The sequence below is a fragment of the Oncorhynchus masou genome, chromosome 17 (genome assembly GCF_036934945.1).
Source record: "Oncorhynchus masou masou isolate Uvic2021 chromosome 17, UVic_Omas_1.1, whole genome shotgun sequence".
Taxonomy (NCBI): Eukaryota; Metazoa; Chordata; class Actinopteri; order Salmoniformes; family Salmonidae; genus Oncorhynchus; species Oncorhynchus masou.
In genome coordinates this window covers 7,763,503-7,788,258 of record NC_088228.1, presented here as the reverse complement: position 1 = coordinate 7,788,258, position 24,756 = coordinate 7,763,503, and the positions used below count along the sequence as shown (strand labels likewise).

General features: G+C 44.9%; 1 protein-coding gene across 1 annotated transcript in view; it reads right to left on the bottom strand.

Annotated features, from left to right (window-relative positions):
- The window catches only part of LOC135558377 (transferrin receptor protein 1-like), a 35,214-nt gene extending 10,458 nt beyond the window's left edge, over positions 1–24,756 (bottom strand). The window contains exons 1-11 of the mRNA XM_064992136.1: positions 24,634–24,756; positions 17,296–17,345; positions 13,869–14,103; positions 9,367–9,556; positions 8,385–8,610; positions 7,945–8,067; positions 7,384–7,476; positions 6,547–6,686; positions 6,223–6,374; positions 5,784–5,903; positions 3,269–3,354 (exon numbers count right to left, since the gene is read on the bottom strand). Coding sequence (XP_064848208.1) covers positions 3,269–3,354; positions 5,784–5,903; positions 6,223–6,374; positions 6,547–6,686; positions 7,384–7,476; positions 7,945–8,067; positions 8,385–8,610; positions 9,367–9,556; positions 13,869–14,103; positions 17,296–17,328 — 1,398 coding nt within the window. The 5' untranslated portion in view covers positions 17,329–17,345; positions 24,634–24,756. The remainder of the gene's footprint in view (positions 1–3,268; positions 3,355–5,783; positions 5,904–6,222; positions 6,375–6,546; positions 6,687–7,383; positions 7,477–7,944; positions 8,068–8,384; positions 8,611–9,366; positions 9,557–13,868; positions 14,104–17,295; positions 17,346–24,633) is intronic.

The window sequence follows — 24,756 nt, the reverse complement described above, 5'->3', positions numbered from 1 at the left end:
CAGCCAGATTGGCATTTCCTAGAAGGAGCTGTTTCTATGGGAATAAATGGAATTCTACAGCATTTCAATTACAAATGTTTCTTAGGAAAAACAAAAAAAATACATTAAAGTACTTTTGTCGTTGTAGGAGGGACATTAACATTACGGGCTCTATTTTAACTAACGCAAATGGTAAATCTAAGTGCTAACGGTAGCGTTGTTAAATCAATCCAAAATATTTTAGTTATTATTTTCACAGCCGTTATTATGAGCGCAAATAGCTAGCGGTGGCGCGAAAGGGCTGGGTCTTGATGACACTCGGTGCGACGAGTGTCTGGTCACTACCTGACCAATCAAGGCGTTCCATGGATTAATACTACAATTTGTTGGTCTTCAGTTCAGTAGGTTATTGTCAGTCTGCATTATCAAGTGCAATTCAACTGGGGCCACAGAATATTCTTGTCCTAGTCCATTGTGGATTGATACTAGTTTAAATAGCATAGGCTGCAGTAATGAGTGATAACAACAGTAAAAAAAAAAATTAAGTTGTGAAGTCAACATTGTTGTATTTGGCGTCAACGAGTATATGCCTTGAACCACTAAACTCAGATACATATATATTTTTTAAATACTAGGCTTCCGTAAATTGTATTGTAGGTGTGAGGCACGTTATCGATAAGCAGGTGTTATAGCCTGCTTAAAATATTTAATACCTTTTCCGATATTTGTATAAACACAAGATTCAACAACTAAGACATAAGCTGAACAAGTTCCACAGAAATTGAATGGGTCCCTAAACAAGGGGGGGTGTGGCCACCAGTTCCATTAGGTACTGCAGTGCATCTCCTTCTCATGGATTGCACCAGATTTGCCCGTTCTTGCTGTGAATGTTACTCCACTCTTCCACCAAGGCACCTGCAAGTTCCTGGACATTTCTGGGGGGGGAATGGCCCTAGCCCTCACCCACCGATCCAATAGGTCCCAGATGTGCTCAATGGGATTGAGATCCGGGCTCTTTGCTGACCATGGTAGAACACTGACATTTCTGTCTTGCAGGAAATCACGCACAGATGAGCAGTATGGCTGGTGGCATTGTCATGCTGGAGGGTCATGTCAGGATAAGTCAGCAGTAAGGGTACCACATGAGAGAGGATGATGTCTTCCCTGTAACACACAGCGTTGAGATGGCCTGCAATGACAAGCTCAGTTCGAAGAAGCACCGCTCCAGACCATGACGGACCCCCACCTCGATCCCGTTCCAGAGAACAGGCATCGGTGTAACACTCATTTCTTCGACGATAAACACAAATCTGACCATCGCCCCTGGTGAGACAAAACCACGACTCGTCAGTGAAGAGCACTTTTTGCCAGTCCTGTCTGGTCCAGCGATGGTGGGTTTGTGTCCATAGGCGACGTTGCCGGTGATGTCTGGTGAGGACCTTCCTTACAACAGGCCTACAAGCCCTCAGTGCAGCCTCTCTCAGCCTATTGTGGACAGTCTGAACACTGGAGGGATTGTGCGTTCCTGGTGTAACTCGGGCAGTTGTTGCTGCCATCCTGTACCTGTCCCGCAGGTGTGATGTTCGGATGTACCGATCCTGTGCAGGTGTTGCACGTGGTCTGCCACTGCGAGGACGATCAGCAGTCCGTCCTGTCTCCCTGTATTACTGTCTTAGGCGTCTCACAGTACGGACATTACAATTTATTTCCCTGGCCACATCTGCAGTCCTCATGCCTCCTTGCAGCATGCCAAAGGCATGTTCACGCAGATGAGCAGGGACCCTGGGCATCTTTCTTTTGGTGTTTTTGAGTCTGTAGAAAGGCTTCTTTAGTGTCCTATGTTTTCATAACTGTGACCTTAATTGCCTACCGTCTGTAAGCTGTTAGTGTCTTAACGACCGTTCCACAGGTGCATGTTCATTAATGGTTTATGGTTCATTGAAGAAGCATGGGAAACAGTGTTTAAACCCTTTACAATGAAGATCTGTGAAGTTGTTTGGATTTCTACAAATGATCTTTGAAAGACCGGGTTCTGAAACAGGTCCGTTTCTTTTTTTTATTGTTTTTTTCTTCTTCTCGTTTTCATGTTGTCATTATGGGATGTGTGTAGATGGGTGAGAAAAATATTTACACGTTAAGCTGAGCTGAAAATAAACGCAGTTGACAGTGAGAGGACGTTTCTTTCTTTGCTGAGGTGTGTGTGTGTATATATATATCTCTTATTTACATAAGTAGAGGCACCCCTGAGGCAATACATGTTATAATCCCCTTTGGCAGTGATTACAGCTGTGAGTCTTTCTGGATAAGTCTAAGAGCTTTGTACACCTGGATTGTACAATATTTGCCCATTATTCTTTTCAAATTTCTTCAAGCTCTGTCAAATGAGTTGATCATTGCTAGACAACTGTTTTCAGGTCTTGCCATAGATTTTCAAGTTGATTTAAGTCAAAAATTAAACTAGGCCACTCAGGAACATTCACTGTCTTCACGGTAAGCAACTCCAGTGTAGATTTGGCCTTGTGTTTTAGGCTATTGTCCTGCTGAAAGGTGAATTCATCTCTCAGTGTCAGGTGGAAAGCAGACAACCAGATTTTCCTCTAGGAATTTGCCTGTGTTAAGTGCCATTCCATATTTATTTATTTTTTACCTTAAACTCCCCAGTCCTTAACGATTACAAGAATAACCATAGCATAATGCAGCCACCACCATGCATGAAAATATGAAGTGGTACTCAGTCATGTGTTGTACTTGCCACAAACATAACACGTTGTATTCAGGACAAAAAGATTTCAGTACTACTTTACTGCCTTGTTTCAAAAATAATAAATGTTTATTATGTACAGGCTTCCTTTCCTGTGTTTGAAATTAACTGCTCGACTGAGGGACCTTACAGATTGTATGTGTGGGTTACAGAGATGAGGTAGTCATTAAAAAAAAATCATGTTAAACTCTTATTGTAACTTATGTGCCTTGGTTAAAAAAAATAATTTTACTCCTGAACTTTAGGCTTGCCATAAAAAGGGATTGGATACTTAACATTTAAGCTTTTTATTAATTTGTAAAAAATTAAAAATCTAAAAACCTAATTCCACTTCGTTATTATGGAGTAATGTGACAAGTGTGACAAAATATCAATTTAATATATTTTAAATTCAGGCTGTAACACAACACAATGTGGGAAAAGTAAATACTATCTAAAGGCAATGTATACAAATCATTGGTTGAGACACATACTCAAGTAAAAAACTATTGTTCTAAGGTTTGAATTGGTATCAAGTGCGGTTCTTACCTCCAACCACTCGGTGGCGCCAACACTCCCATACTCTCCAGCACTCCAGCTGGCAAAAACAATGCTCCTCCTGGGCTTGAAGCCATCTGTCAGAGGGGGGGGGGGGGGGGGCAGGAATCATGAGGACGAACATCATTATCACCATCATTCACAGTTGGTTGCCTCCTTACAGGCTATGGGGATATTTTTATTTTGTATTGTGTAATCGTTCCATTTTCCCTCCCCCCACTGTATCTGTACTGTAAGTCATGCATGTAGAATACAGTGTATTCAGATCCCTCGACTTTTTTTACACATTTTGTTACGTTACAGCCTTATTCTAAAATTGATGAGGGGGAAAAACAATTTAATCAATCTACACACAATACCCCATAATGAAAGCAAAAACATGCAATTTTTTTTTTGCTTACTTATTAAAAAAACAAACAATTATAATAATCACATTTACATAAGTATTCAGCCCCTTTGCTCAGTACTTTGTTAAAGCACCTTTTGCAGAAAATACAGCCTGGAGTCTTCTTGGGTAAGACGCTACGAGCTTGGCACACCTATATTTGGGGAGTTTCCCCATTTTTCGCTGCAGATCCTCTCAAGCGCCATCAGGTTGGATTGGGAGCGTTGCTACACAGCCATTTTCAGGTCTCTCCAGAGATGTTAGATCGGGTTCAAGTCGGGGCTCTGGCTGGGCCATTAATTGACATTCAGAGACTTGTCCTGAAGCCACTCCTGTGTGGTCTTGGCTGTGTGCTTTGGGATCGTTGTCCTGTTGGAAGGTGAATCGTCGCCCCAGTCTGAGGTCCTGAGCAGGTTTTCATCAAGGATCTCTGTACTTTGCTCCGTTCATCTTTGCCTCGATCCTGACTAGTCTCCCAGTCCCACTGAAAAACACCCCCACAGCATATTACTGCCACCACCATGCTTCACCGTAGGGATGGTGCCAGGTTTCCGCCAGACGTGATGATGGCATTCAGGACAAAGAGTTGAATCTTGGTTTCATCAGACCAGAGAATGCTCCAAGCGTGTTGTCATGTGTCTTTTACTGAGGAGTAGCTTCCTTCTGGCCACTCTACCATAAAGGTCTGATTGGTGGAGTGCTACAGAAATGGTTGTCCTTCTGGAAGGTTCTCCCATTTCCACTGAGCAACTCTAGAGCTCTGTCAGAGTGACCCTCGGATTCTTGGTCACCTCCCTGACCAAGGCCCCTCTCCCATGATTGGTCAGTTTGGCCGGGCGGCCAGCTCTAGGAAGAGTCTTGGTGTTTCCAAACGTCTTCCATTTAAGAATGATGGAGGCCACTGTGTTCTTGGGGACCTTCAAATGCTGCAGACATTTGTTGGTACCATTCCCCATATCTGTGCCTCGACACAATCCTTTCTTGGAGCTCTACTGACAATTCCTTCGACTGTGGGAACTTACATAGACAGGTGCGTGTGACTTTCCAAATCATGTCCAATCAATTGAGTTTACCACAGGTGGACTCCAATCAAGTTGAAGAAACATCTCAAGGATGGTCAATGGAAAAATGATGCACCTGAGCTCAATTTAAAGTCTCATAGCAAAGGGTCTGAATACTTATGTAAATCAGTATTATGTTTTTAAATTATTATAAATTAGCAAACATTTCTAACAACCTGTTTTCACTTTGTCATTACGGGGTATTGCGATGTCATTACGGGGTATTGCGATGTCATTACGGGGTATTGCGATGTCATTACGGGGTATTGCGATGTCATTACGGGGTATTGCGATGTCATTACGGGGTATTGCGATGTCATTACGGGGTATTGCGATGTCGACTGCTGAGGATTTTTATTTGTATTTAATCCATTTTAGAATAAGGTTGTAACAAAATGTGGGGGAAAAGTCAAGGCGTCTGAAGGCTTTCTGAAGGCACTGTGTGTGCGTGTGTGTGTGTACATTCTTCAGTCTGTGTATTTATTGTAAGACGATGTCAGGACAACTTCACCAAGTCATTCCTGGTACATGTAAATGTACTTGGTAAATAAAAATGGTGATTCTGATTCTAACTAGGATTTATCTATATGACCCTTTTTAAATCTACAAGTCTTCTCCAGTAATGTGAACAGAAACCTACGGTCACTTAAAATATGACTTCATTGACAACAATGCTCCTTGAGGTTTGTGGATTACGTTAGAATGAACCCCAGACACTACATGAACACATGAGAATTGATTGAAAGCTCAAGGCACTACAGTGGAGACCGACACTGTATATCCAGTCGGTCTATAAATGTAAATTTGAGTCATTTAGCAGACGCTTTTATCCAGAGCGACTTAAAAGGAGCAATTTGGGTTAAGTTCTTGGCTCAAGGGAACAATTTCACCTCGTCGCTGTGGGGATTCAAACCAGTGACCTTTTGGTTACTGGTCCAACGCTCTAAAGCGCTAGGCTACCTGCCGATTGAAAACCCAAAGCAATACAGTAGAATAAAGACCTGTATCCATTCTGTCTATTCTATTGCATTTATGGTCTGGCTTGTCATCTATCACCCACCATTTTTCACCATGTCTGAGATGGTGCGGGCCAACTCCACCAACACACTGGTGCCCACTGTGGAGCTGGCGAAGCCTGGACCCCAGGCATCCCTCTGAGCACCCATAACCACAAAACGATCTACAGCAAGGAAGGCAGAGATATAGCATATTTAAATTGTGTAAAGGATTAAGACAGTTGATCTATTAGATAGCAGTTAGCCTCTCAAATTAGGGTCAATCCCATTTAATTTCCCTTAATGGAAATGTACATGAAATGAAAATGGTTCATTCTTTCAGATCTGGACTATGCATCAATTCACACATTGAATTTCAATTAAATCTACTGACTTGCCTACAGTTGAAATGTAACTGACCCCAAAGCTACCGTCAAATTACCTAAGAACTACACAATACTAGGGACTCCTGTTTCTTTCCACAGGGCATTAGGTCAACCATACCTGGGTCCACAAAGCCTTTGATGACTCCAAACACGTTGACGATCAACTTCTCAGCCAGGACATTGTTGACCTCCACCGTGACCATATCTTCATTATCTCCCAGTTTTCCTACCCCTCTCCAACCTGTAGGGGCGTTTTTCCCTTCCATTTCCCTGAGTTTCCAGACAAAGATTTGGTGGGAAAATGTTAGACACTGATCTAAGGTCAGTTTTGTGTTTTAACCCTTAAAAATGGTCATGGTTAGGATAGGAATGGTATGATGTTCCTAGATCTGTGTGTAAGGCCCAACTTCTACTACACTACGATCAGTTGATGGAAACCTACCTCATGATAGTGGTGGCCATGCTGACTGTGATGGTCTGGGCCAGGATGCTGGGGAGGCCTGAGGACTGGACAGGGGGAAACTGGGTATGGTTGAAGGAGGGGAACCCGGGGGTGTAAGGGTCGCCAGAGCCAAGATGGACCTGGATATGGAGAAACAGAGACACATGACAGGGTGAGCCCTGACCTTTGTTTTGATTTGGCACTAACATATCCAATTCAACTTATTGCCAAACCCTTGATAAGTTCAATCTGGGGTGTAATCATTAGTCCAAAAAAACCTAGTTTCTGTTGGAAAAAATTCAAGTAGGTTCCTTCCCTTTTTGGTTCCTAGTGAATACACCCCAGGTGTGTTGGTGCAGGGCTAGAACAAGAAGGTGCACTGCCCTGGCTAGAATATAGTGAGGGTGTCAGGGTACAAAGTGGAACAGAATAAGATGAGGCAACAAGAGGTACACAATACACTACTGTATCTTTATCTTTTATTTTATTTCAATATAACTAGGCAAGTCAGTTAAGAACAAATTCTTATTTACAATGACGGCCTACACCGGCCAAACCCGGACAACGCTGGACCAATTGTGGGCCGCCCTTATGGGACTCCAAATCACGGCCGGTTGTGATACAGCCTGTATTTGAACCAGGGTGTCTGTAGTGACGCCTCAAGCACTGAGATGCAGTGCACCTTATACCGCTGCGCCACTCGGGAGCCCATAAGTAGTAGATAGTGCAGAAATACCCAACAATATGTGTGTCCAGTTAACTTCAGTAATGGCTGGGAATGCAAATCATAAGTCTGTCTACATATACATTTCAGAGGAAAATGTCCGTCTCACTCACATGGCCAAAGAGCTGAGTGGAACCTCCAATCCCTCTGTCGTCAGCAGGGTAGATGAGAACAGCAGAAGCATTCAGCTTGGCTGCGTTGGCCACCTACGCAATGAAGAAAGGAGGGAGCACAGAATGGAAAAGCACGAGAACAGAACCCTTTTACGCTTAGCAATGACACATCACCTTGTGTTATTCAATCAAGTCCATATAGGCTCCAATATATTTACCAATACAAACTAGACTCATCACTCTGACACTAAACCTCCAAATGAAGAGAGATCGATGACCTTATTTTTTATTTTATTTTACCTTTATTTAACCAGGCAAGTCAGTTAAGAACAACTTCTTATTTTCAATGACGGCCTGGGAACAGTGGGTTAACTGCCAGTTCAGGGGCAGAACGACAGATTTGTACCTTGTCAGCTCGGGGGTTTGAACTCGCAACCTTCCAGTTACTAGTCCAACGCTCTAACCACTAGGCTACCCTGCCGCCCCTTTTAAAAATTCAGCCGTATGCTTATAAAATATCTCAAGGAAGTATGTTTTTGTTTCTTTTGCAAATTCCCTCACCTTCTCAGCAAAGCTTATTTTTCCAGATCTGACCAGAAGGACCCTCCCGTCCAAGGCAATGTTCTTATCCTGCAGTTTCCTCAGGTCGTCCATCTGGCCGTAGTTGCCGTGAAGCACTGCGCCCTGTGAAAAACAAAAATAGAAATTGAAACCGGTCTTGAGCTCAAATTACTCTGCAACAATTAATTCATAAATATGGAGGTACTATTATGGAAGAATACTAGGGGTATGCAAGGTGTACTTAGCACAATTGCTAAGTGCTTGAACATAAACTGAATGACTAACGTGATAACTCGTGTAGTATACAATGTAAATTATTATATTACAGAGTATCAGCTCTATTGTCAAGCTTGAAATCAACTGAAATCCTCCAAATTTGTTCATTTCAAAGTAAAATAAATAAAACAAAAAAAAAACTGGATTTTTTTTTCAATGATTACCTTTGCTGTTCCAGTTTTGCTGTAGGCCAGATATCCCCTCAGTGTTCCAAGATCAGACCCTTTGAAGGTCACCATGTTGGAGCCAGATGCAGGGGGATCCACAAGCTTGACATAGTGCTCGTCACTCCACGTATACATGCCATACTCTTTGAACCTTCTCAGCACCTTCTTGGCCAGCACAGTGTCTCCAGCAGAGCCTGCCTGATGGCTTTCACTAGCAAAGTCACTGAGAGAGAGAGACAGAAAGGGGGGGTGATGGAGAGAGAAAGGGAAGAGAAATACAAATATACTTCCTTTATCCCAATGATGTGCCAAACATTATGCAGACAATTATTAAGACTTCAAATGTTATTGGCCACATGCTTTTGTTAACAGATGTAAACTAACAGTGAAACGCTTATTTACGGGCCCTTCCCAACAATGTAGAAAGAAAAATAACAACAAAATACACAATGAGTAAAGATTACTGGTACCCAGTGTCTATAGCCAAGTTCAGAGTGGATGTGCAGGGGTGCAAGGTAATTGAGGTAGATACTACATGTACATATAGGAAGGGATGAAGTGACCAGGCAACAGGATAGATAAACAGTAATGGCAGCTTATATGAGTCAAGAGTAAAGTGCAATAAGGGTCAATGCAGATAGTTAAATAGTCGGGATAGCCATTGGTTAACAGTCTTATGGCTTTGGGGTAGAAACTGTTCAGGCTTCGTATGCAGCTGCCATACTGTCACAACATAACATTGTAGTGCTATTTCCAATATAAAGTTGAAAAATGAGAGCAGACAAGCTTAAAAGGGATACTTTGGGATTTTTGCAATTAATCTCTTTATCTACTTCCCCAGAGTCTGATGAGCTCATGGATAATTAAAAAAATGGTATCCAAATTCATCCGACTCTGGTGAGGTAGATAAAGAGATTCATTGGCAAAATCCTGAAGTAACCCTTTAATGTTTACCCCACTGGGCTACTAGTGCAGTCACCTGAAGGCGCTCTCGAAGCTGGAGGCACTCATCTTCTCATCCAGCAGTCTCTTCACGTCATTCCAGTCCATGAGAGGGTCCGCCTCCATCTTAACAGAACCCTGGGTAATGGATTCTTCAAAGGTGGACCTAGAGCAGCTGGGAGGAGCCAACTCTTTCTTCCGATGGGACAGGTAGCCAATCAGATAGCCTGAGAGAGAAACAGAAAAAAGGGGAAGAGAGTCAATTGTAAAATAACCGCTGAAACCACTGTCAGCAGCAGCGATACAAAACCATCCGGGCAGAAACCAGACCAAGCGACGGTTTACCCCAGACGGTTTACCCCAGACGGGCCGGTTTACCCCAGAAGGACCGGTTTACCCCAGACGGACCGGTTTACCCCAGACGGACCGGTTTACCCCAGAAGGGCCGGTTTACCCCAGACGGACCGGTTTACCCCAGACGGACCGGTTTACCCCAAACGGACCGGTTTACCCCAGACGGGCCGGTTTACCCCAGACGGACGGTTTACCCCAGACGGGCCGGTTTACCCCAGACGGGCCGGTTTACCCCAGAAGGGCCGGTTTACCCCAGACGGGCCGGTTTACCCCAGACGGACGGTTTACCCCAGACGGGCCGGTTTACCCCAGACGGGCCGGTTTACCCCAGAAGGACCGGTTTACCCCAGAAGGGCCGGTTTACCCCAGAAGGACCGGTTTACCCCAGACGGGCCGGTTTACCCCAGAAGGACCGGTTTACCCCAGACGGACCGGTTTACCCCAGAAGGGCCGGTTTACCCCAGACGGACGGTTTACCCCAGACGGGCCGGTTTACCCCAGACGGTTTACCCCAGACGGTTTACCCCAGAAGGACCGGTTTACCCCAGACGGGCCGGTTTACCCCAGAAGGACCGGTTTACCCCAGACGGACCGGTTTACCCCAGACGGGCCGGTTTACCCCAGACGGGCCGGTTTACCCCAGACGGACCGGTTTACCCCAGACGGGCCGGTTTACCCCAGAAGGGCCGGTTTACCCCAGACGGACCGGTTTACCCCAGACGGGCCGGTTTACCCCAGACGGGCGGTTTACCCCAGACGGGCCGGTTTACCCCAGACGGGCCGGTTTACCCCAGACGGGCCGGTTTACCCCAGACGGGCCGGTTTACCCCAAACGGGCGGTTTACCCCAAACGGACCGGTTTACCCCAGACGGGCCGGTTTACCCCAGACGGGCCGGTTTACCCCAGACGGTTTACCCCAGAAGGGCCGGTTTACCCCAGACGGGCCGGTTTACCCCAGACGGGCCGGTTTACCCCAGACGGGCCGGTTTACCCCAGAAGGGCCGGTTTACCCCAGACGGACGGTTTACCCCAGACGGGCCGGTTTACCCCAGACGGTTTACCCCAGACGGACGGTTTACCCCAGAAGGACCGGTTTACCCCAGACGGACCGGTTTACCCCAGAAGGGCCGGTTTACCCCAGACGGACGGTTTACCCCAGACGGGCCGGTTTACCCCAGACGGTTTACCCCAGACGGTTTACCCCAGAAGGACCGGTTTACCCCAGACGGGCCGGTTTACCCCAGAAGGACCGGTTTACCCCAGACGGACCGGTTTACCCCAGACGGGCCGGTTTACCCCAGACGGACCGGTTTACCCCAGACGGGCCGGTTTACCCCAGACGGGCCGGTTTACCCCAGACGGGCCGGTTTACCCCAGACGGGCCGGTTTACCCCAGACGGGCCGGTTTACCCCAGACGGACCGGTTTACCCCAGACGGACCGGTTTACCCCAGACGGACCGGTTTACCCCAGACGGACCGGTTTACCCCAGACGGACCGGTTTACCCCAGACGGGCCGGTTTACCCCAGACGGTTTACCCCAGACGGGCCGGTTTACCCCAGAAGGGCCGGTTTACCCCAGAAGGGCCGGTTTACCCCAGACGGACCGGTTTACCCCAGACGGGCCGGTTTACCCCAGACGGACCGGTTTACCCCAGACGGACCGGTTTACCCCAGACGGACCGGTTTACCCCAAACGGGCCGGTTTACCCCAGACGGACAGGTTTACCCCAGACGGACCGGTTTACCCCAGACGGTTTACCCCAGACGGACCGGTTTACCCCAGACGGGCCGGTTTACCCCAGAAGGGCCGGTTTACCCCAGACGGGCCGGTTTACCCCAGACGGTTTACCCCAGACGGACCGGTTTACCCCAGACGGGCCGGTTTACCCCAGACGGGCCGGTTTACCCCAGACGGACCGGTTTACCCCAGACGGACCGGTTTACCCCAGACGGTTTACCCCAGACGGACCGGTTTACCCCAGACGGGCCGGTTTACCCCAGACGGACCGGTTTACCCCAGACGGTTTACCCCAGACGGGCCGGTTTACCCCAGAAGGGCCGGTTTACCCCAGACGGGCCGGTTTACCCCAGACGGGCCGGTTTACCCCAGACGGGCCGGTTTACCCCAGACGGTTTACCCCAGACGGACCGGTTTACCCCAGACGGGCCGGTTTACCCCAAACGGGCCGGTTTACCCCAGAAGGACCGGTTTACCCCAGACGGACCGGTTTACCCCAGACGGACCGGTTTACCCCAGACGGGCCGGTTTACCCCAGACGGACCGGTTTACCCCAGACGGACCGGTTTACCCCAAACGGGCCGGTTTACCCCAGAAGGACCGGTTTACCCCAGAAGGACCGGTTTACCCCAGAAGGACCGGTTTACCCCAAACGGACCGGTTTACCCCAGACGGGCCGTTTACCCCAAACGGGCCGTTTACCCCAAACGGGCCGGTTTACCCCAGAAGGACCGGTTTACCCCAGACGGACCGGTTTACCCCAGACGGACCGGTTTACCCCAGAAGGGCCGGTTTACCCCAGACGGACCGGTTTACCCCAGACGGACCGGTTTACCCCAAACGGGCCGGTTTACCCCAGAAGGACCGGTTTACCCCAGACGGACCGGTTTACCCCAAACGGACCGGTTTACCCCAGACGGGCCGGTTTACCCCAGACGGACCGGTTTACCCCAGAAGGGCCGGTTTACCCCAGAAGGACCGGTTTACCCCAGAAGGGCGGTTTACCCCAGAAGGACCGGTTTACCCCAGACGGACCGGTTTACCCCAAACGGGCCGGTTTACCCCAGAAGGACCGGTTTACCCCAGAAGGACCGGTTTACCCCAGAAGGACCGGTTTACCCCAAACGGACCGGTTTACCCCAGACGGGCCGGTTTACCCCAAACGGGCCGGTTTACCCCAAACGGGCCGGTTTACCCCAGAAGGACCGGTTTACCCCAGACGGACCGGTTTACCCCAGACGGACCGGTTTACCCCAGAAGGGCCGGTTTACCCCAGACGGACCGGTTTACCCCAGACGGACCGGTTTACCCCAAACGGGCCGGTTTACCCCAGAAGGACCGGTTTACCCCAGACGGACCGGTTTACCCCAAACGGACGGTTTACCCCAGACGGGCCGGTTTACCCCAAACGGGCCGGTTTACCCCAGAAGGACCGGTTTACCCCAGACGGACCGGTTTACCCCAGACGGACCGGTTTACCCCAGAAGGGCCGGTTTACCCCAGACGGTTTACCCCAGACGGGCCGGTTTACCCCAGACGGACCGGTTTACCCCAGAAGGGCCGGTTTACCCCAGAAGGACCGGTTTACCCCAGACGGACCGGTTTACCCCAGACGGACCGGTTTACCCCAAACGGGCCGGTTTACCCCAGAAGGACCGGTTTACCCCAAACGGGCCGGTTTACCCCAGAAGGACCGGTTTACCCCAGACGGACCGGTTTACCCCAGACGGACCGGTTTACCCCAAACGGGCCGGTTTACCCCAGACGGGCCGGTTTACCCCAGAAGGGCCGGTTTACCCCAGAAGGGCCGGTTTACCCCAGACGGACCGGTTTACCCCAGACGGACCGGTTTACCCCAGACGGACCGGTTTACCCCAGACGGACCGGTTTACCCCAGACGGACCGGTTTACCCCAGACGGACCGGTTTACCCCAGACGGGCCGGTTTACCCCAGACGGGCCGGTTTACCCCAGACGGACCGGTTTACCCCAGACGAAAATGTTTATTTAATATATAAATAAATAAAAAATATATATATTTTTGTAAAGTTTTGATGGAGAATTCTTATATTTTTTGTCCAAGACAAGGCTTAATCTTTGTCTGGAAAACAGGCCCTTAATCTGGTCATCAGTTTATGTGACCAGCGTCTCAGCCATAAATCATACGACAGTGGAAGTGATAGTGGCAACTTGCACTGAGTTTTAGCTATCTGTGGCTAAAGTTAGCAGAATTTCATAGTGGCTTTTAAAGAACCCCGAAAAATGAATTAAGAGTTTCTCCTGGCCAATAGACTACTTGGAGAGTGAAGAAACCGACCATCCTTCGACGTTTACTTTTAGTACAGAGCTTGTGACTTTTACTGATACAGCATATGACCAATACGTGACTAAGAGTGACTGAGGAACCAGCATGCAATTGTCAATTTTTTAAATGTCTGTTCTTACTGATGATGAAGATGAGGAGTATGGTGGCCACCATGAAGCAGACGCTCTTGGGCGTGCGCCCGGCCGGCCTGTGTACCACATAGGGTTCCTTGGCATGGTTGTGGTCCTCGCCCACGCCATTGCCGCCCACCTCCTCATCCATGTCGGACGACAGCTTCATCTCCACCTGGCTGTTCTCACCCTCCATGTTCTGCGTCAGGTTGAAGCGTGTGTATGAGCGAGGCTCTCCATTGAACTGTGTGGAGAAAGAGATTGATGAAGGAAGGAGAGCTGTTAAAATCCTCACATGCCATGTGATTTAGTGTGTTTTTTAATTCAGCCAAAATGAAGACATTTTGAACATTCTTATACAGATTACCTTGTGTTTCACTCCCTACATGCCTATATACAGATATATATATATTATTTAATGAAACAATCTTTATTTGGCACCAAATTTGAGCAAATAAAAAGTGATTCAAATCGAGATTAACTACAGAATGTAATGTGATTGATTATTTTAAATTGTTTGACAGCCCTAAAAAATAAAAACCGGGATCTTATTAGTTGCTGATATATCGCAATATTATTTGACTTCACCATCTGTACCTGCAACAAACTACAGTATTTTTCCTTCCCTGTCTTCTTTTTAAATAGTGAGCCAATTTGTTTTCAGCAATTTTATTTCCATGACTGATCCCTCTGCAGCGATATCGTGAGCAATGTTTGGAAAAATCTAATCGCAATACATATCGACTCGGCCCTAAGTATCGCGATAATGTCACAGTATCGAATCGCAATACATATCGACTCGGCCCTAAGTATCGTGATAATATTGTAATTCCCAGCCCTAATGTATAGTCTTACTAGGCTGGTACTATGTCACGTTATACTATAGTGCAGTAATATAGTACGTACGTCAATACAATAAACGTGTCAGAGGTTGTTGAAACTCATTTGCATAATGTGTGCCACTTAAACACATTGGCTGTGTTTACTGTTTACTCAGGCAGCCTAATTCTGATATTCTGTCAACAAAAAACATATACATATATCTTGTTTTTTTTGTAAATCACCTTTATTTAACCAGGTAGGCCAGTTGAGAACAAGTTCTCATTTACAACTGCGACATGGTCAAGATAAAGCAAAGCAGTGCGACAAAAACAGGAGTTACACATGGAATAAACAAACGTACTGTCTATAACACAACAGAAAAATCTGTATACGGTGTGTGCAACTGAAGTAAGGAGGTAAGGCAATAAATAGGCCAATAGTGGTAATTGCAATTGAGCAAATTACACTGGAGTGATAGATGTGCAGATGAGGATGTGCAAGTAGAAATACTGCTGTGCAAAAGAGCAGAAAAACTAAAACAAATATGGGGATGAGGTAGGTAGTTGGATGGGCTATTTACAGATGGGCTGTGTACAGCTGCAGCGATCGGTAAGCTGCTCAGATAGCTGACGCTTAAAGTTAGTGAGGGAGTTATAAGTCTTCAACTTCAGTGATTGTTGCAATTCGTTCCAGTCATTGGCAGCAGAGAACTGGAAGGAAAGGCGGCCAAAGTAGGTGTTGGCTTTGGGGATGACCAGTGAACGAGAGCATACAGGTCGCAGTGGTGGGTAGTATACGGGGCTCGGGTGACAAAACGGATGGCACTGTGATAGACTACATCCAGTGAGTTACACATGGGATAAACAAAAGTACAGTCAATAACAATAGAAAAATCTGTATACAGTGTGTGCAAATTAAGTAAGGCGGTGACCAATCAGAGCAGAGCTTGTGCCAAAAATTAGACAAAAGAACTGAATTGGGCTGCCTGTGTAAACACAGCTATTGTGTTACAATTTTATTAGAGTCAAATCAGTATAAAACACACTACTTCCTCTAGACCAGCTTACTGAAACAGATGGCATAATAACATTTGTTTCATTGCCTTAATAAAAACCAATGCTTTTTTCTTTTTACTTGTAGCCTTCATCAGGGTAGCCTCGTGGTTAGAGCGTTGGACTAGTAACCGAAAGGTTGCAAATTCATATCACCGAGCTGACAAGGTACAAATCTGTCGTTCTGCCCCTGAACAGGCAGTTAACCCACTGTTCCTAGGCCATCATTGAAAATAAGAATTTGTTCTTAACTGACTTGCCTAGTTAAATAAAAGGTATCAATATCAATTGACCTCCAATAGATTAGCACCATTCTTCACATTTCCAGTTGGCTCCTTTATTCATGCACCTTGGTTGGAATGCGAGGTTGGAATGCGAGGTAGCAGCACTATAGGTAGCAGCACTATAGGTAGCAGCACTATAGGTAGCAGCACTGTAGGTAGCAGCACTGTAGGTAGCAGCACTGTAGGTAGCAGCACTGTAGGTAGCAGCACTGTAGGTAGCAGCACTATAGGTAGCAGCACTATAGGTAGCAGCACTATAGGTAGCAGCACTATAGGTAGCAGCACTATAGGTAGCAGCACTATAGGTAGCAGCACTATAGGTAGCAGCACTGTAGGTAGCAGCACTATAGGTAGCAGCACTATAGGTAGCAGCACTATAGGTAGCAGCACTATAGGTAGCAGCACTATAGGTAGCAGCACTGTAGGTAGCAGCACTGTAGGTAGCAGCACTGTAGGTAGCAGCACTGTAGGTAGCAGCACTGTAGGTAGCAGCACTGTAGGTAGCAGCACTATAGGTAGCAGCACTGTAGGTAGCAGCACTATAGGTAGCAGCACTATAGGTAGCAGCACTATAGGTAGCAGCACTATAGGTAGCAGCACTATAGGTAGCAGCACTGTAGGTAGCAGCACTGTAGGTAGCAGCACTGTAGGTAGCAGCACTGTAGGTAGCAGCACTGTAGGTAGCAGCACTGTAGGTAGCAGCACTGTAGGTAGCAGCACTGTAGGTAGCAGCACTGTAGGTAGCAGCACTGTAGGTAGCAGCACTATAGGTAGCAGCACTATAGGTAGCAGCACTATAGGTAGCAGCACTATAGGTAGCAGCACTATAGGTAGCAGCACTATAGGTAGCAGCACTATAGGTAGCAGCACTATAGGTAGCAGCACTATAGGTAGCAGCACTATAGGTAGCAGCACTATAGGTAGCAGCACTATAGGTAGCAGCACTATAGGTAGCAGCACTATAGGTAGCAGCACTATAGGTAGCAGCACTATAGGTAGCAGCACTATAGGTAGCAGCACTATAGGTAGCAGCACTATACCTTTGCTTCAGGAATCACTTTAGAGTGAAGAGACCAATTTGCAAGTGTGTGACGTGTACTCATTTCACTAACATTTTAGAAAATTGTGGTGCAGGTATCAATCAACTGAAACTAAAAGCAACCATTTAAAAAGACATTCAAAAGAGGAATGCTTTTGATTTACAACCATTTTTAGACAGGATAATGAGACAATCATTTAGTAAAGGCAAGGGTAATTTCTTTAAAGTCTAGTACTTACAATTTTGGATATTGTCGACCTTGCGTGGTCCATGGTAGCTTCTCAGAAGTCTAGAGGGAACAAAAAAAAACAATGAGTGTGAAACAGGATCCATGCTAGAATAGAAATACGGAGTTTTGGGGAAAGAAAATACTACACGTCCCAAAGCTCCAGGTTTTCACTTCTTATTTGTGTATTCATGAACAGTTTCTTTCTGGCTAGTGGGGAGAAACCAAAGAAGAAAAGTCCCACATCTTCTATGAACATCCACCAGGCTTCCTACGGTGTTGCCCTGAAGGATTGCGCTGTTCCCAGGCACTAAAGAGCACTGTTGAGGGCGTGAACCGGCCACAATCACACAGGCTCCACGTGAAGTCGAGGGGGGAAGGAAAATAACATGATTACAAAAACACAAACTTCCCACGTGATTTTATGGATTCGACCAAAGAAGGCAATGTCTCTGTGTGAATGGAGTCCTGAGACCAGAAACACAAGACTACCATATTATTTCCTGGCTGTCAAGTAGCACCCATGATGAGCAATTGTTCTGACTAAGGAATAAGCCGTTTTAAACATTTTCGATAATGTGCTGCGTTATTAAGTCATTATTGCAGACCCCATTGCTTATTTGACTGGACAGACTATAAGTGATCTTGTACTGTACTGGTAACATTAATGTAATGCTGGCCTAATTGTAAATTGTTGTAATTAGCCTAAATGAATTCATAAAATAATTCATTATTTTGTCCCATTGAAGTTAACATATAGTACTCAGTTTAGAGCAGTAGGTGGCGACAAAGTCCCACAAGAATTGCTTTGCTTAGGGTGATATACAACTAGGCCTTATGGCTCAAATTAATATCGGAACTGAATCCAAATTAAATATATATATTTTAAAATGAATGTATTTTTTTTAAAGAGTAATTGAAAATAATGGGCAAAGAAATCGAAAGCTCTTCTAATTATTGCCACAGCTGTGATGGCCTACATCACTGAGAGGTTATCAACTTGAGGCCACTAGATGGGCCATTCATTATTCAGTTAAAAATGATAAATCATGATCCCCATCGCATCTATTCTATTTATCTACCAATGAATACAACCACCTCCTCTATATTTGACAATAGGGCAGTCTGACTAAGTTAGCGCACTGAATAAAGAACAAAGTGCAGAGATAACCGTCTATTTAAGTTGGGTTTTGACATGTTAAGTAAGTAAACCACTTTCAGGAAAGGAAACAGAGCATCCAGCCAACATGCTAAGTCAAGTTTATCGAACCCCCCTAACAGCGGTTTTGAACAGAGTTACCACAGTCAAGATAGCAATTCCTCATAACACACTTCTCCTTTACTGAGAAAGACAAGCAGTAATTCACAACCAATGTTTCACTTATTACCATGCAAAACAATGCATCTCTGACAAGGGAGGATCTAGGCCTAGATACAAAAAAAAAAAAACCTTTCAAACCATGCCCAATCTTTCTGAACAATTCACATGTTGTTCAGGTCTTACCAAATGCCTAGCCAAATGTGTTCCCAATCAGCATGAACCTACCTAAATGACCCTCATTCACCTCTTTTCCCCATCACACCAAGCATCAATATTATCTCAATGCTCCTGAACCAAATCACAAAAAAAGATTGGAGGCAAGTGAGCAGAGCCTTCATTTACATTTCACTCATTTATCCACAGAGACTTACAGTTAAGTGAGCGCATAGATTGACATTCTTTTTCCACACTGTTCAGTTGTTCCAACTGAGCCACGCAGGACATGATTAGACTGAACACGGTTACTCTAAATGACTGCCCGGCAACCTTTTCTCCCAGTATTTCAACCACCTAAACAGCTCTCTTATGACCCATCTAGTGTAAAAAGAAGACTATAATCAATCCTAGGATTGTGTTAGGGACTGAATGAATCAGCAGGACAGTCAGTCCTTGTTTTTGTAAAGTCACCTCAGTAGAAAGTTGCCACAATGATTACTGTAGTAAAAGGCTAACCGGGCAGAACAGTGGCGGCTGTCCGGACAATGAGCCCCGAATGACCTCTTGCGACATGTTCAGCCCCAATGGGGTGAGATTCCAGAAAGGACATGGCGTGACAGCGGAACCGTGGGCAAATGCCAGGAGACAGGCCTGCCCTACTTAGCAACCTCCAATCCTAGCCTAACTAAACAACAAATAAATAAAATATAGGCCTGTGATCTTAACACTACATTAGGTTAGCAGATATAGGCTAATTTCAGTTAGGCTAAGTCTGTCTGGCATGGCCTAGTCGTGTCTTCCTCAGCATATTTTTTGGCTACGGCTAGTAAAAGGCTTAGCAAGACTACAGTAAAGGTCACAGAAACAGAGGAGATACTGTAAGCACTATTCCTTGGTAGCTTCCGCTGTGTACTTCGTGTCAGTTGCCCTGTCTAGAGCTGTGTCCTTTTCCTAAGTCTTGTTTTAACATTTATTTTAATACACCAACTGTAGTACTGAGATTGTTTTTCAATGAAAAATGCATTAAATTCAATGTATTATTATTTATTATTATTATTATTATTATTATTATGATGACCGGTCTTTTTGTAAACTAGCAAACTTCATATCCACATATGAAAATGTAGGCTGTAACCTTTTAAAACCTCTTGCTGGCATATCAAAATGTAGGCTGTAACCTTTTAAAACCTCTTGCTGGCATATCAAAATGTAGGTTGTAACCTCAACCTCCTGCTGGCATATCAAAATGTAGGCTGTAACCTCAACCTCCTGCTGGCATATCAAAATGTAGGCTGTAACCTTTTAAAACCTCTTGCTGGCATATCAAAATGTAGGCTGTAACTTCAACCCCTCTGCTTGCAGTGGAATATGTTGAGAAAATACTTTTGTTCAAGTGGTTCTCTCATTAAAATCACACTATCTGACAGGTAAGCCATCAAAGCTTTTAGCCTACAATCCCAAACATACCCAGCCTTGGTAGGGTTAAAAACTTAACCAATTCTGCAAGACCTACACATAAGAGATGAATAGTGTGACTACAAGCACAGTCACATACAATAACCAGGTTTCCATCCAACTTTTTTTAAGCGAGTAAAGTACATGTCAGATAAATAAATAAAAGGTCACAAACAGGCCTGATGGAAACAAATTGTGTCGGTAAACTTTCCAAATGTCGACAAAAAACTAAAAAATACGCTAGCCAATGTGGGATCTTTGTGTCAGTCAAATTAATAAATGCGAGAAAAGGCGGCGGAAACCCCTTTAAGCACAAATATTGATATAATAACAATTATATCGATGTAAACCTGGAGGCACGCGATTATGTTGTGTGGTCCTCCAACGACAACTCAGGAAATCATGCAGTTTATTAGGCTACAGATTAAATAAATGATGAACTTCACAGGGTGGTGAAACCCCTCGATGTTGAGCTTGATGCTTCTTTCCAATAAATATCGAGGGTGTTATTCTGGTGACATGATGATCGATGCTTGGCTGTGTTTGACAAATAATTCATAAGGATCACATCACGCGGGTAGCCTTAACCACACAGCATCTGCCAGCTGGTGACCACTGCCTGAAGGCCGACTCCAATAACCAACTAACCATGATCTTGAGTTTAGAATGCACATTTTCTTTATTTAACTAGGCAAGTCAGTTAAAGAACATATTAAGCACAGAGAGACGCACAGAGACGCAGTGCCTTAGACCGCTGCACAGCTCGGGAGCAATTAGTTTAAAATCAGCTGTGTTTGCTAGTTATGAAGACAAAGTGCGAAACCCCTCAAGCCCCTGAGGACTGGAGTTCCCCCCGCCCCATCCCTGTTCTAGAGTGTAGGCCTCTACCTGCAAAGCCTTCAACGTGTGGAAGACAGATAAAGCATGTGCTATCACCATGGGAACCGTGAATTCACCCTTGGTTCCCAGACAAACTGCTGGGGGGGGGGGGCATGGTTACATCAATTCAAGGCTAAAGCAATACGCCTTGCGTATCAAGTTCTTCCTTGAAAAACAGACACATCTTCACCCGCTTTTTCTAACAGCCTAATAGCTCTTCTCTTTTCCCATTGTCAAGCAGACACTCGCGGTAGTGCTTTCCAACACGTCTCCCAGAAGAACCCGGGTAACCTTAAGTCAGAAACACAGCCATTTATCCCAGCTTTACGAGCGTGACTGAGTTAAGGCCTTCTACTGTAGCTAGCCCACGGGTTGACCACAATGCATTTCTATGGGACAGCATTTATCCATAAAGCTGACGATGTCACAGTGTTGTAAACATGCTATAACGTATGTCATAACCATTCATTTCTTCAATAATATCATGACCAATGCAGATATAGGGGACTGACTCCGTAAGCTGCGAGTTGACTGCAAACAGCCATGGGAAGTTATTTTAGTCTCAAGAACTGGCAACATGTTGTGAATGAACACAGGATTAGACGCTTACATGCCACAGTATGAAGCTTAAGCTTTCTGGTTGAATATGTAGTCTAACCAAAGTAACAGATCCTAGCCTATATCATTGCCCTTGGCTAAAGCTCTTCGACCACTCACATTGGCTGACGTATAACAAAGGTTCTTCACCTCGTCACAATGGTTATATAGGAAACCTTTAGTCAGAATGAATTGCACGTGTTAAAGTGAAGAGTAGTAAGAAAAGATTCCTGAAACTATTTCAGTTCTGAAAATGAATCTAAATCAAATTAAAATAAAAAATAAAAAAAACTCAGGTTTTCCGAATGTAAAAGGTGTGACAACTGCAAACTTTGGTAGGTTCAGGGAAATTAAAATGTGTTTCACTCTGATGACAGATTTCATTCATTCAACCAGATCCTATCAAGTATGGACTAGTGCTTTTAACTCAAACTTTTGCCCCAAGAAACAGACCTGCTACGAACACAAAAAAGAGCAAGCCTGGAGCGCCAAAGAGACCAGAGTCCAGAATTATAGCGCAAACCCACACAACAATTACATGAAAGCTTCATTCATCAAACCGAACATGGCCAATCCTGATTCTATAAGCTGCTGACATCTGGATTGTTGCCCACTAATCCTTGTTATAAGGAGTGAGAAAGGAGGTGGGGGGGGGGGTTCATATCTTCTGCTTCATTGTGCAGTAGCCGATCATGTGAGAGTCACATTGGGAAAAGTTCCCAGTTGTTCATGAGAATGAGGGTCAGCCAGGAGAACAGGCTACATAGCCATACAAGAGGCATCTCCAAAATGGCTGGGCCTGACTGAGTCATACACATTCAGTCTGAGATTACTGTGTTGAATATGAAAAGGCTAGCCAATTTTGTCAACACAAAAAACAGAATCTTCAATACATTTGTCAATTAGCAGATGTTCTTATCCAGAGCACCTTAAAGGAGCAATAAGGGCACAGCAACATTTTTTCACCTAGATATTCGAAACAGAAACCAATCTGTTACTGGCCCAACATCCTTAAACACTAGTCTACCTACCTACCTGCCACCCATTCAACCACAGCCGTGAGGTGAACATCAAACACACTGGGGGTCTATTGTCAATTAGAATATTGTGGAGATTTTCTACACGGAGATCAACGACCTGGATGAATAAGGATATTACTTACAAAGTAGAGACTTCTAGAATATAATTGACTGACACACACAGCATAGAGATGATAACATGTGTGCTGTGCATAGTTAAGTTGCAAAGCCATGTGTGTCAAAGGTTGTGAATAACAATACCGTTGTTTAGACATTCAAGAAATCACCAAGGTCATTATAGGATAGGGACGCCCGGGAGTGACGGGGACTTGTCAAGGGCAGGCATGCGCAGTAGGCTACTTGAGCTTGTCAAGTTACCCTGATGCCATTTCGGCTTCAATGTAGCCTACGTTATGGTTTTAAATAGAAATGTAGCATTCTGGGTCAAATGTTCTGCACACATTGGCATTGTGTATTTATTTGCAAACCGAGGTTAGTTCATTCATAGCCTATTTCAATCCAAAATAATTGCTCGACATGATTTGCGTTGAGATAATTAAGAATTTTGTTGGGCTTCTACACGCACACTAGCGTTGAAAAGCTGGATTTGTTTAGATAAGCTACAGCCAGGTACAGTAGACTAACAGGGCCTTTAGCTTCTATGACCAGGAAGAAATCGATTATATGAACACTGTCTGTTTCACACGATCTTGCTGATAGAGAATGAGAGACTGTGGGGAGCGAAGGTTTACCCATGCAGATGAACTATCATTACGAGACTATTATTTGTTTTTAAATGCTAACGTTACTAACTTCAATCCCATTTAAGAACCCTACTCGAGGTTAATTTTACTACGATATATCTTGGTAGCGATGAGTCCAGGTCAACCAAGTGTGTGCATACCTCGTGAAAATAGGCTACTCACCATGTGCTGAGAGTAGCTACAGAGCACTCGACTCAACCGAACATGACAAACCTCCCATACAGAAGTTAAGCCCAAAATGTACTCTTAAAAAGCCTAGGATTTCTCCTTATAGTCCAAATGACTTTATGTTATTTTCTGAGGTAGACTTGCTCTGGCAGCCAAAACAACCAACATACTCAATCTAAAAACGTGAAGCTATACGGATATAGAAACAAAGCCCTTTACTTTCATATCACGTTAACATAATTCCACAAAATGCAAAACAAATATACACTTAAAGTACCCTGTTTTAAAACGGGTGTATCACAGTTGCAGCCGATAGTATTTTTCAGTGACAACACGTTTCTGGGCGGACTTCTGTTTCACACAGGTGTTCAAAGCACGTTAGATAATTAACACAGGTGGTCACTGTCTTCCGTAAATACACAATATGTGCTGTAAATTTGAAAGATGTGGGAACACCAACCCTATAAAAAAAATGTGTATATCAATGTAACATTGTTTTTTGAAAATTATTTCTCGCTAATATGAAGGACACGGTGTGTGTTTCCAAACCCATACTGCAAGCGATGTTTAATATTCAGACTGAGCATTCTTAACACCCCCCCAATTCATCCAATGATTTAACATTGTGTAATGTAAAGGAATTAACTGATGAGAGTCGATGTCAAGGGCTACATTGTAGCCTAGATGTCAATAAGACACAGAGCTACAATCAATGATCCAATCAACCATTGACACCTGCCAACTAGCCTACATAAAACGATAGGCAAAAATAGTCATTATGACATGCTGGCAGTAAAACATATTTGGTTATATATAGCCTAATATATCCATATGCTCTCTAAAATTAAGGACGCCAATAATATGACGCTTTACGTTAATATTACTGTCATCATGGCCATTCATGTTGGTCAATCCATCGTATTGTTAAGACTATTTCGGCTTTTTAATTAAAAGCTACATTTATTATGATACGAATCTAATCACACCCTTACCGCTCTTCGATTGTGCCAATCGTCTGGTATTGTATGCTCCCTCGACCCGAGGTTTCTTTGAACGTTCACTATATTTCTTTCCTTCACTGGCACAAGCAACCTTGAGCATGCTCTTTATGGATA